The 12,167-nt window shown below is 40.5% G+C and overlaps 1 protein-coding gene across 1 annotated transcript in view; it reads right to left on the minus strand.

Annotated features, from left to right (window-relative positions):
- The window catches only part of GRAMD4 (GRAM domain containing 4), a 77,909-nt gene that overhangs the window by 22,454 nt on the left and 43,288 nt on the right, over positions 1-12,167 (minus strand). The window contains exons 4-8 of the mRNA XM_019543504.1: positions 10,018-10,079; positions 5,724-5,856; positions 5,213-5,238; positions 1,651-1,742; positions 606-697 (exon numbers count right to left, since the gene is read on the minus strand). Coding sequence (XP_019399049.1) covers positions 606-697; positions 1,651-1,742; positions 5,213-5,238; positions 5,724-5,856; positions 10,018-10,079 — 405 coding nt within the window. The remainder of the gene's footprint in view (positions 1-605; positions 698-1,650; positions 1,743-5,212; positions 5,239-5,723; positions 5,857-10,017; positions 10,080-12,167) is intronic.

Consider the following 12,167-nt stretch of genomic DNA (forward strand, 5'->3'; position numbering starts at 1 on the left):
CCCACCACTATTTCCCCTGCCACAGCACTGGGAGGCATTAGGGGGGAATGTGGCAGGGGTGCAGGTCTAGGTCCTAGCCCCCCACCAGTTTCCCCTGCCACAGCACTGGAGAGGATGAATACAAGAAAAACTTCCACTAATTAGATTTGTTAAATGGAAAACACATTTATAAAATTTCCATGCAATTATTGGGCGGCTGTCTTTAATTCAGAGTCATCTTGGATTCAGGTAAACATGGTAGTAGTTCAAGGTCTATGACAAAGTTTTTCTACCCAAAAAAAGCAACACAAGCTGTAAATGAGGGTGCTCTCCAATGATTTATCAGTACTATGGAAAGGCAAAATGGAATCTCAATATGCAACATCGATTATGGTAACTGGAATCACCAGAAATGATAATCCTAATATTAGCTTATCTTATACACCTTGAGCTATTTGTCATAGCTTCAAGAATCTCAAACTGCCAATTAAGACCCATTTTACCCCTTGTTTTCAGCGCAAGTAATAGCTTACAACTCTTCCTGGATATAATGGACTTAAAAATGCCTGTTCAGAAAATAAATTAAATATTTAAAATTGGCCTTCAGATATAAACAAAATAAATACCTGGCTATGAGGTAATTTAGAGATAACCTCAAAATTGCTAAAAATAAGAACATAGGAATGGCCCAGCCATGCCATACAGCATTCATGTAAATCTGCAGATTAAAAGAAGAAAAAAAGTTACCAGTCACAACTAAATTGCCATGATTTATTTATATGCAGAAATGCATTTGTTGAACCATTCAGTGTAATACAACCCACGCTCCGAACAGCACCCCCCCAAAACCATTAAGCACGCAGTCATGTCGGGGAATGATAAAAAGACAGGCAGATTCACATATGCAATGCCATCATATAGAATTAGGACTTTTATACCAAGTCTCAAGAAGTATCAAGTGTACCAGCTCAGTTTCCTGCTTGGTATTAAATGTCTCAAACACTAGAGCTATGGGTAGTCACAACAGCAACAGTTAACAATTGACAAATTTAAGGCCAAAAGGCCACACTAGCAGTGAATCAGTTTCCTGAGTGGAAGGATAAGGCACTTAAGCATGTGACAACAGGAGGCATCCTCATTATTTTTCATGCCAACTCTATCCAAAGAGCTGTATCAAGTTTAATAAGCTTACATGACAGCAGATTAGAAGGTTCAGGGAACAACCTTTACTTCTGACAAGATGAACAACAAGGGTCCCAAGTTAATACATTGTATGATATTATGATCAGATATTAATGGGAAGGGTGGGCCTATCCACATTAGGAATTAGAAAGAGATTGTTATAAGTATTCAAACAAAGCTTCCAGTATTTGCAAGTGGCTTAGATTTGTCATCTCCACCCCTCTTCCCCACCTCTACAAATGTTTCCAGCCACCTGACAAGAGTTTTGACTTATGAAGCTTGTCACTGTTGCAAAGGATCAATCCAAATGTGAAATAATTATGAAATCAAAGGTCACATAGCATTTAATTTAGTATTAAAAACTGTACCACATGTTTTGGCTTTAACCAAATATATCAAATCAGATTCATAGCAAGCAAAGAACTCTAATAAGCAATGGCCAAAAAATTTTTAGCAAGTTATTGTTCTTGGAGGAAACTGATAACTTACAATAAAGGCAATAGCAGAAGTGTAGACAGAATACCAATCTGATAAGGCAGAAAGATTCTTCACAAAATTAGTAACAGGTTTGGCACCTCTCTCTAGGCAAAAGGAGATTAAAAAAAAAAAAATCAGCTATTTTGGGTAATTAACAGCGGCATGAACCATTTTTAATGTGACAACAAGTCTCTCACAATCCATGTCCAGATTGGATTATCATTAAAAAAATTATATAACTGCAAAGAGTTTGCTGAAAACCTAAACACCAGCTCAGGTATCAAGAGTTATCTAATAGTAGAAGGCCCAACATGAACTCATGAACATGAACAACATTTGGATGTGGGGGCGAAGAGCTCACTGGCCAAGTTCGTGGATGACACCAAGTTATGGGGAAGCATGGTCATGCTTGAAGATAGGCTACGGATACAGGCAGACCTAGGCAGGCTAGCAAGTTGGGTGAATCAGAATCTGATGAAGTTCAACATCGAGAAATGTAAAGTGCTCCGCCCTGGGATGAGCAACCCCCAACACACCTACAGGCTTGGCAGCACCAAACTGACTAGCACCACAAATGAAAGGGGCCTGAGAATAATAATAGACCACAGTACAAATATAAGCCGGCAGTGTGACACCGTAGCCAGTACAGCAAATAATACTCTGGCATGCACCAATCAATGCATCTCCAGCAAAACTAAGGAGGTGATTCTTCTGCTCCACTCAGCACTGGTAAGACCACAGCTGGAGTACTGTGTCCAGTTCTGGGCACCACACTTTAACAAGGATGTGGACAAGCTTGAGAGAGTCCAAAGAAGAGCCATCTATACAATCACAGACTTGCACAGCAAGCCATACGAGGAAAGGCTGAGAGATCTGGGACTCTTCAGCCTGAAGAAAAGAAAGCTGAGAGGGGACTTGGTAGCAGCTTACCTCTACGCTAGGGGAGTACATCAAGGGCTCGGTGAGAAACTGTTCACCAGGGCACCAGAGGGCAAACTTAGGAGTAATGACCAGTAATTCCTGGAAGACTAATTCAGGCTCAACATTAAGAAAACCTTCTTCACAGGTAGGGTGCCCAAACTATGGAATAAGCTCCCTCCAGAGGCTGTGCAACCACCTACCCTGGAAATCTTCAAGAGGAGACTAGAGAGTCACCTTGCTGGGGTCACCTGACCCCCAGTTGTCTTTCCTGCTTGGTGCAGGGGGCTGGACCCGATGATCTTCCAAGGTCCCTTCCGGCCTTACAATCTATGAATCTATGAAATTCAGTGTGGGCTAGTTCATTCTACTAAGAAAGTAAATTAGGCTACATTGGACACATCTGCATGTTCATTAATGTCCTATAATTATGGTGCATTAAGTTGGTACCTGTAATGACAGGTACTAATTTAATGTGCCATAAATCGATGCCACTGGGCATTAGCACAAATGAATGGGGGTTTTTTTGGTTACATTAATGTGCATTAGACGAAACATACCGTGCATTAGCACAGGCTTTGCCCACTGCGCTGATGCACAGTAGAATTAGTCATCTGCGCATTGTCTCATGTAGACGTGCCCACTGAGCTCTGTGCTGCCACCACCAGCATACAACTTGTACCTGAGCTAACGAGCTTAAGACTATAGCTTGAGTATTCTTATGCTCTCACCTGAAAAAAAAAATTTAATCTGCAATGCCATTTAAAACCTTCAGCCATTTCCCTGCCTCCACCCTTAAACTCCCTAGCATTTGATGAACCTGATCTGACCTTGTACACTCTTTTACTCAGTCATGCGTCCTACTGAACTCAAGGAGTACCAGGCCCTTAGTCTGTACAGGTCATTCAGCCATCCTTGCTATATTCTCCATGGGTATTCCCAAAAAAAAGCAGTGATAGATTTAGTAGTCAGGGCAGCTGTAAGGGGCCATGATACAGCCCAAGCTGGTGGAACTAGTTATAAGGCCAGTAGCAAGAAAAGAGCTGGTGTTCACTTTTCAGCCCTTCTTTACAGCAATTCCTGTGGCCTTGCGGCAGTAATAGAACCTTAAGAGAGGGTTAACATTAGTAACAATGCTGACTTCAATTTGTGCCTACTGTAAGCCAGAAAACAGGCCTTAGTGGCTTGAGCAGGCCTTTATGCTATCTCACATTCATCTAGCCCTTGCTACTCACTTGAAGTAACTTAAGAACTATTTGGATCTGCCAAGTAAATACCAGGACTCGATCTTGCAGTTTTTACTCAAGCAGGACAACAACAGACTTCCTGATGAGACAGGCCACAGAATAGTCTCCCAAAGGAAGTGATGGAAGCAATATTGTGTGATAATGTTACCTTTCAACTAGACTAAACAAAGCATTAGAGTAAACTGAAAGGAACAAGATGCCCTAAGATTTTCTCTCCTAATCACTTGGAAAGTTTCGCATTTCCTATCCATTAGGTAGGACCCAAACCTAGCAGTCCCAGTAACTTTATACTAGTATTCCAGTATTTGCAAGATCACCTTTCTGTAGTAAAGTGGTTACACAGATCATTGAGAAAGCATTACCATACTCACTTAATTAAAGCAACAATAATATAGTCTCTGTAACAAGAAAGTATCCTGTCTATTCAGAGCTTAACAAAGGCATCATATTTACATCCTCTATCCAAGGTACATAAGAACTGACATTTATGGGGTCAGACCACAGGATACTGGACAAGATGGATCTGTCACAGTGGATGATGAAAGGGAGAGTGGACAGGGTGCAACCAAGATTTCTCACTTATTCCTCTCCCATTTACAGCCTCCACCATTTAAGGTGCAGGAAGTTTTAATTCAGAGCTTGTACCCCTAATCCATGCTCAATACCTATTGATGCACCTTAACTTCAAGATTTTGTCCAATTCTTTTTTGAATCTGTCAGCTTTCACAACATCTTGTGGCAATGAGTTGTACACTTTAGTTACATGTGTGAAAAACTTCCTTTTCTTAGTTTCAGCTACCTACTAGTTTTATTTTGTTACCCCTAGTTCTTGTATTAATATTATTATAAATAATTTCCTATTTACTCTCTCTTCATCCTTTAGTTTTTTGTAAACCCTTAAGCATCTCTTGTCTAGATTAAACAGACCTAGCCTCTTTAGTCTCTCCTTGCACGGAAGCATCTTCATACCACGCATCACCCTTGTAGCCCTTCTCTAGTTCTTCTATATCCATTTTGATGTGTGGGGACCAAAACTGGGCATAGTATTTAAGTGACTAGAATAACAACCTACTGTTTACTACTCTCACATACGATTGTATGTCCATTCACAATCCTGATGTGGTTTGGTATAGAAGCCCAATGAAACCCATTAGTATACAAACCCAATGAAAAATTGCACGTCACTTGTCCACAACCTTAGAGAGAGAGACGCACAGACAGATTCCTAGCATTCTACAGTAAATAAATGGAACTGTCTACACTAAGCAAGAATTTAAGGTTTCAGAAACCACTCCTACCTCTCAACTAGATCTATTCCTCAGAACCTATGAATTTTTGTATGCATAAATATTAAGCTACATTAAAATGGGACGTTTTATGTCTAGATATGGCTGTTGCTTGGTACTTACTCAGTCTTCTCATATTTTCAGTTAACCTAGAAAAAATATGGATAAATGTAACATGTCAATCAGTCTGTACACATTCCAGTGCAACTTGGCATATCTGTACAAGTTGTGTTCTAGTATAGTACATGCTGTACATGGATATCAAGTAAATCAATGTTACAAGTTATTCTCAATTGCCAAAAGCACATCTCAAAATGAGTTACTAAGCCCTACTACTTTACATCAGATCAAAACCTGGAAACAAAGTTTCAACATTCTAATGAGGAAGCTATCCTCTGTGCTAAAGCAAGCCATCCTTAAGCTAGTTAAGTCTGAACTGTCCTAATTTATCATATCATTCCATAAAGCAAAGAAACATGGGATACAATTCTCAATAAAAATCATTCATTTTACAAGCAGTCATCAGCCCTGCTTTTATTACTTTTTATGCAAATAATTATTTGCAATCGATCATTCATTTCGAAAAAAAAGTATGCCCTTTTAATTTGAAAAAGCATTCTTTAGTTGCTTTTACCTTCTAGCACTAAGTGGCTCTTCTGTTTCCACTGTGTTTTCCTCTGGCTGAAATCTGAAGTCCTCGATATATTCTCCAAATTTGTCATAAAACCACTTCTGGACTCTTGAACACACCGTGTGACTCCGTTTATCTGTAGACCCAAATGGTATACATTGTATATTAAGGCTCAAAATGAATCTGTTTGAAAAGAACACATGTAAATTGTTGTAAGATGCAACCAGAATTGCTTCTGTATGCATACTTGTAATTTAGTGGCCTTCTTTGTAAATTACCTCTTCTCTCAAGACTCGAATTGCTGTGACAAACTGAAGATATAAATTAAACAGCTGTATATTTTTATAGATATAATTTGTCTGAGTTTAAGCAGAATTATAAATTTAATTAACATCATGATGTTTGCGTTACCTTTTTTGGTTGTTTTCATTTCAGATATGCTCTCAAATTTCTCAAGCTTTCAATGCTTAAGACATGATCTTTCAATGAAGTCTTTCAGTTGTTATTACCCAGTTTGTTACTAGGATTTTTTGACTCAACCAAAAAGTGCACTGGACTTCAGGCTCATTGGGGCTGGTATAACTTTCCAAATACTGACTAATCCCAAACCAAATGCTAGTTGTGATATACTATTTTAAAATCAAGCATTTGTTGGTTGGTATTATGATTAAGATAATGACTGGTAATTTTTCCCTTTAATAAAAAGTGGATAAATCATTTTAGTTAAGGGTCATGAGATTTTAATATCAAAACTGTTTTGCATAGAAGTCAAATATCCCTTATTTTACAAGGAGCATTTAAATATTTTAGTTATTAAGAATAAGAAAGAAACATACTCCATTTATGCTGGAGCAAAGTTCATAAAATTTTGGAATCTGCTGTAGTGCAAGGTCATGACTTAATAATTAAGGTTCTTCTCAAGGAATAGTCATGTCATCATTGATTAATTTTTCTCCGAGAACCCACGGCCCAAACAATTACAAGTTAGTCAAGTTAAAGAGCCCCTCCTCACACGCCTCTTCCCCTTTGCCAAAGAAGGATAACATCCCTTTTATCACATAGGCCAGACCCATTTTATCACATAAATCCATTCCCAAGCTCGGTTTGGGAAATGTTAACCCCCTCTCCTGCCACCTACAAGTTTAAGGCCCAATCTACACAAACTACAATTTTCTTATAACAAATTGCATGATTTTAGCAGAGAGATGAGAGTCAGTCACATTCTCTAATGATCAGTTTTCTGTGGCAGAGTTCTTGGAATGTATCTAGATGCCTGCTCATACTAAAAGTACCTTACCAGGTACCAAGTAGGGAAGATCTGCACTTGTTATCATACCTGAGCTAAGATCAAGTTTTCCCATGGAATGTCTGTCAACCTAAGATGTGTCATAAACAAAGCTTCTTGCTAGACCACCCTGTTTTGATGGAAGCCACAGGATTTCCTGCCGATTCACCTGCCTACCAGGGAGCCAGGTAACTCTTGAGAAATCCAGCTCCCAAGTCTGCAGCTCTTTCAGTAGCTCAGGCTGCACGACGGACTCCCAGAGTTCCAGATTCTCAGTTCCTCAACCACCCATAAAATAAACCCCGGGAACTCCAGTTCATTCACAAACCTGCCTGGAGACTAGTCCGCTCTAGAAATCTTAAAACAATACTCTGCATGGAGGGGAGAAAGATGGGACCACACTGAATCTTTTTGATTTGTCCTAAATACAAATCTTTGAATACCCCAGATTTCCCAGTTTGGACCTTGCAGTAAACACACACACACATACAATCCAGGTTCCCAGACAACTCTATTAGAAAGATTTATGTATTTTTCTAAGTAACTCGGGTTCCAGCAGACCAAAAATAAAATGTCATATTTACCTGAATCCAAGATGAGTTTTCCTTTCAACTTTGGTAAAAATATTTATCTTAGATTTAAGTAAAGACTGGGCAAGCAACTATTGCACCTCCAGACAGGCCTGGGGGTGGGGGGCAGCAATAGAGAAGCACAGGTAAGAGGGACATACAGAGCAAGGGAGAACATGGGAGAGCAGTGCACAGAGCCGGGGTAGCACAGGGAAGGGGCATATGGAGCAACTGGGGAACCTGCTGCACCCCCACCCTCAAACCTGACCTGGTCTGGCTGGCTGCTCTGTGGCCCCAGTAGAGACAGACACAGAGCAGCTGTAAAGGTCGTCAGCGGTCCCTCAGAATTGGTGGTAACTGCAGTGTGGGCAGCGGCAATGGGACAGGAAAGGAATAAGGGACATGGAGAAGGCTGCCTGTCCCCTAGTCACTGGTCTTCCTGCCACTACTTTCCCTGTGGCAATGGAGTAAGGGGAAGAGGAAGGGAGAAGAATGAATTTACAAGGACCCTCCAATAACTAGACTGAAGAAATGGAAAATTAAAACAAATTTATAGTTTTCCATGTCTAGAATCTAATGACAACGGGCCATATTAAAATTCAAAGTAGTCTTCAATTTAGGTGCATACGGTAATTTCCTCTTCAACATACAGCTTTTTATGGAAGTTAGAAGTATTATTTCACATTATAGTATGAAACAGATTCTTACAGAATTGAAAATGGAGATATCAAGCACTAAATATTTTCACATTGTCATCACTAAGGAAAACCACCTTGTGAATCTTCAACCACAAGTACAACCATCTCAAGTTTTGAAAAAGCAGTTAGAAATAAACCTATACGCTGGAAACCAAGTCAGCTTGTTTATAGTAACCAAATATCTAAGTCTTTGAAAAGCCAGCTTGGTTCTGAGAAAGTATCCTGAGAAAAAAAGAAATCAAACTAGACTGGAGATAGGCCAGGTATGCCTGCATTATGCACTGTCCTTGCAATGCTTTACGTAAACAAATAGTAATATATGCAGAACAGGTTTTCATTCTCAAACCACCCCTCTCCGTCAGCATGAGGGAAAATGGAAAGCTGACAAATCTGAGGCAGACTGACTACTTGACAGCTAGTCCCCATATGTTCTGTCTGCACAACTTGCAAGTGTCATCTTAACGCTGAATAATCGTGGTTAGAAACTTGAAAAAAAATCCAACCTCCTCCTCCCTCCCCCCTGCCATAAAAACCCCATAATAATTCCAACATTCTCAAAAGGAAATACAAATACCACACACATGCCTGTCACCTTCTTTCACTTCAGCTAAGTGTTTTATGGAGTTAGAATAAAAGGCAGCTTTAAAAGAACAAAAACATTTATGTGAATGTAGCATAGGAAAGTAGTAAGATGTTATATTACTTGAACTTTTATTTATTACAAAAGGTACATAAAGAGGCTGTGAACACTAATACCCCATGTAATACTTCATTGCCCAAAAGAGAGAAAAAGAATGGGTAGAAACTTAGACGTTTACAAACTGAGAACAGGATAAAGCTACCCAGCACTGGCATTAAAACTAGGGGTGGGGGGCGGAATTCAAACACAATTCAGCCAGAACTATGCCCGAATGTTATTTTGTAGCCTGGTCACAAAGAGCAAGCTTCAATCTGCAGCACAGACAGGGAGTAACTATTCTGGCAAAAGCCATGTTTAAAGCCCACTGCCATACACTGAGCCTATAACATAGCTTTTGAACGATGCTGCAAGTTTGCCATGTTAGATGCTTGTGATTGCTTCAGTAGGAGATAAACTGCAGATGAGTCTTGATTTTTAGTGGTTCTAGGTGCAAGAAAACTTGTTATGTTTGGATGAAACAGTACTGCTAGCTTGGAAAGAACTTTTTAAGTTAAGCTTTAAAGATGCTATTTTCCCCTCTTTCTGCTTTCCAAACTGGTATAGGAGAAGACAGGTTAACAACTTCCCCAAAACTCAGTTTGTACTAAATAATCAAAACAAACTCTATAAAATTAGGAGTGATATAGTGGATGGAGGAGCAACAGAATGCTTGATTAATAGCCTGAGCCAAAGATGCAGCTTTAGGCAAACTAGACATTAGAAAAAAGTCAGTTCTCAACATCACTTTCTCAACATCACCAAAAAAGTTATGCCATACTTCCACAAGGATGTATAGCATATCTGCAATAAAGGATCTGATAATACCATAATGTACAAATCATTCCATTTTTCCAGTGCTGCAAGACAATAAGCCAGGACCACATTCTGAGAGAGGAAGGCATGACAAAAAACCTTCCCTCACATATAGCTCTCTCAAAACCTGCTCAAACAACCAGAAGCTTTATACCAGTGTTATAGTTTTATTTTCCAGATCCATTTGGAGAAAGCAAATGACTTGCATTGAGAATCAGGTAAGTGAATCCAGTTGCTAGTTATTTAAGATTACCTGTTCCATTGACTTGCGTCGGTGGTTTTGCAGGTTGCTGAGTTGTAGGCAGCTCTTCTGTTCTGTAAAGAAAGAATAGGAACAAGAAAAAAATGTGAATTACTGTAGAACTTGGGTATTTCATGCGTGTAATTTCCCATAAATGAAGCCAAATGCTATTAGTGTTTATCTACAGCTTGCAGGGTGTCCTCTGCTGAGAAATGGAAATGCTTTCAATGTTGCCACGATTGAGGCAACACAGAGAGGGGCTGGAGGAGAAGCACAACGTGTTTCCATGGCAAACTTGCAATAAATTTAGCACTAAAATTCAAAAAAAAAATTAATCCATGGAAATAGCATTCAATTGTTATTTATGGCTAAAGCAAGTCCCTCCTTCACTGCATAAATACAGACAGACAGGCTAGGGTATCATACTGCAGAAAAGGACATGGGGCTTCCAGTGGACCATAAATGGAATGAGCCAGTGGTTTTGGGTGGTTTTTTTGGACAAAAAGACGCCACAGCATGCTTGCTTGTATTAACAGAAGTGTTGCTTGAAAATAGAGGGAAGTGATCTCTCTGCTCTAATCCAAAGCTGACAAGGTTTTGCCTGGAGCAGTGTGTGTAGTTTTGGGCTCCACACTTCTAGAAGGATATGGACAGACTGGAAAAACTCCAGTGGAAGGTGACAAAAAATTAGAGGCCTGGGAAACACGACTTGGCAGAAAGCCTGAAGAACTAAGGTTATTTAGTACGATGATTCTCGCTTGAATTGCCACTTCACCCTCAGCTGCCACGAGATCCTTTTGGAGATACTACACAATACTAGTACTGTTAGGTATATAAACGCCTACATATAATTCACAAAATAAACCCAAAAATTTCACAAAGGAATCCACAGGGTCAAAAACACTCTGACCTATTGTGCTCTTTCCAAGTTCTCTTTTTCAAGAAAAACTCTTCTATTAATTCTCTGTAGTAAAAAAATAAGCAAAAGCTAAGAGCAGGCATTTTATGAGGGAGGTTGAGAATTACTAATTTAATCTGGCAAAGAGAAGACTGAAAGGGGATTTAATAAAGTCTTGTAAAAAGATGGACACAGGCAGGGGACAAGGCAAGGAGCAATGATCTCCACTGCAGCAGGTGAGATTTACGTTGCATTTTAGGTTTAACTTTCTAACTATAAAGGTAGTTAATAATTGGAACAAGCTATCCAGAGAGGCTGTGGAATCTCCATTCCTGGAACTTTTCAGGACCTGGTTTGACAAATATTTGACAGGATGTTTAGTCAGGGATGACTTTGCCTTGTGCAAGGGGTTGAACTAAACCTCCTGGCTAAGTACAAGCAGTCAAAAAGCCCTAGGCTGAATTGATTCCATCTTTGCACATTAGTCTAAACTGCAAAGATTGAACCAATAAACAAATGAACAGACAGTCACTTGCAATTCAGGAAATGCAGCCACATGCCTACAGTGGCTCAAGCCAAAAGACAAGGGGTGCAACAGCATGGTTCTCTGGCACACAGCCAGCATGGGCTGTGTGTTCGTTTCTTCTTCCTGATACCCCCGAGGTCTCTGGGATTAGCAGTCCACAATCACTGCAGCAGGACTCATGGGGGACCTGAATTTCCCAGACATCTGCTGGGAAGAACAGTCAGCCAGGTTTGAACGCTCACGTAGGTTCTTGGCCAGAGTGCAGGATCTCCATCTAACCCAGGAGGTGCACAGCCCCACCAGGGGGGACGCCTTGTTGGACCTAGTGCTGGCCACGGGTGATGACCTGGTGAGGGGGCTGCGGGTGCTCGACCACCTGGGCGACGGTGATCATCGCCTGCTGGAATTCACCATCCAGCACAAGGTGGCAAAGGCATGCAGTAAGGCAGCTGCCCTAGATTTTAGGAGGGCAGACTTCAACGAGCTAAGGAGGATAGTTGGAGAAACACTGAGGTCCTGGAGGGGAGGGGAGCCGAGTGTCCAAGGAGAGTGGTTGCTGCTTAATGAGATGATTCTCCAAGCCCAAAGGAAGGTAATCCCAACAAGGATCAAAGGGAGCAGGAGAGCACACAAGCCTCCATGGCTCACCAAAAGCATCCGGGAATGTCTCCCTGCTAAAAAGGAGGCTTACACCCAATGGAAAGAAGGGGTCATCACCAGGGAGGACTATTCTGTAGT

This window comes from Crocodylus porosus, unplaced genomic scaffold, assembly GCF_001723895.1.
Source record: "Crocodylus porosus isolate Cpor-Errol unplaced genomic scaffold, CroPor_comp1, whole genome shotgun sequence".
Lineage (NCBI taxonomy): Eukaryota > Metazoa > Chordata > Crocodylia > Crocodylidae > Crocodylus > Crocodylus porosus.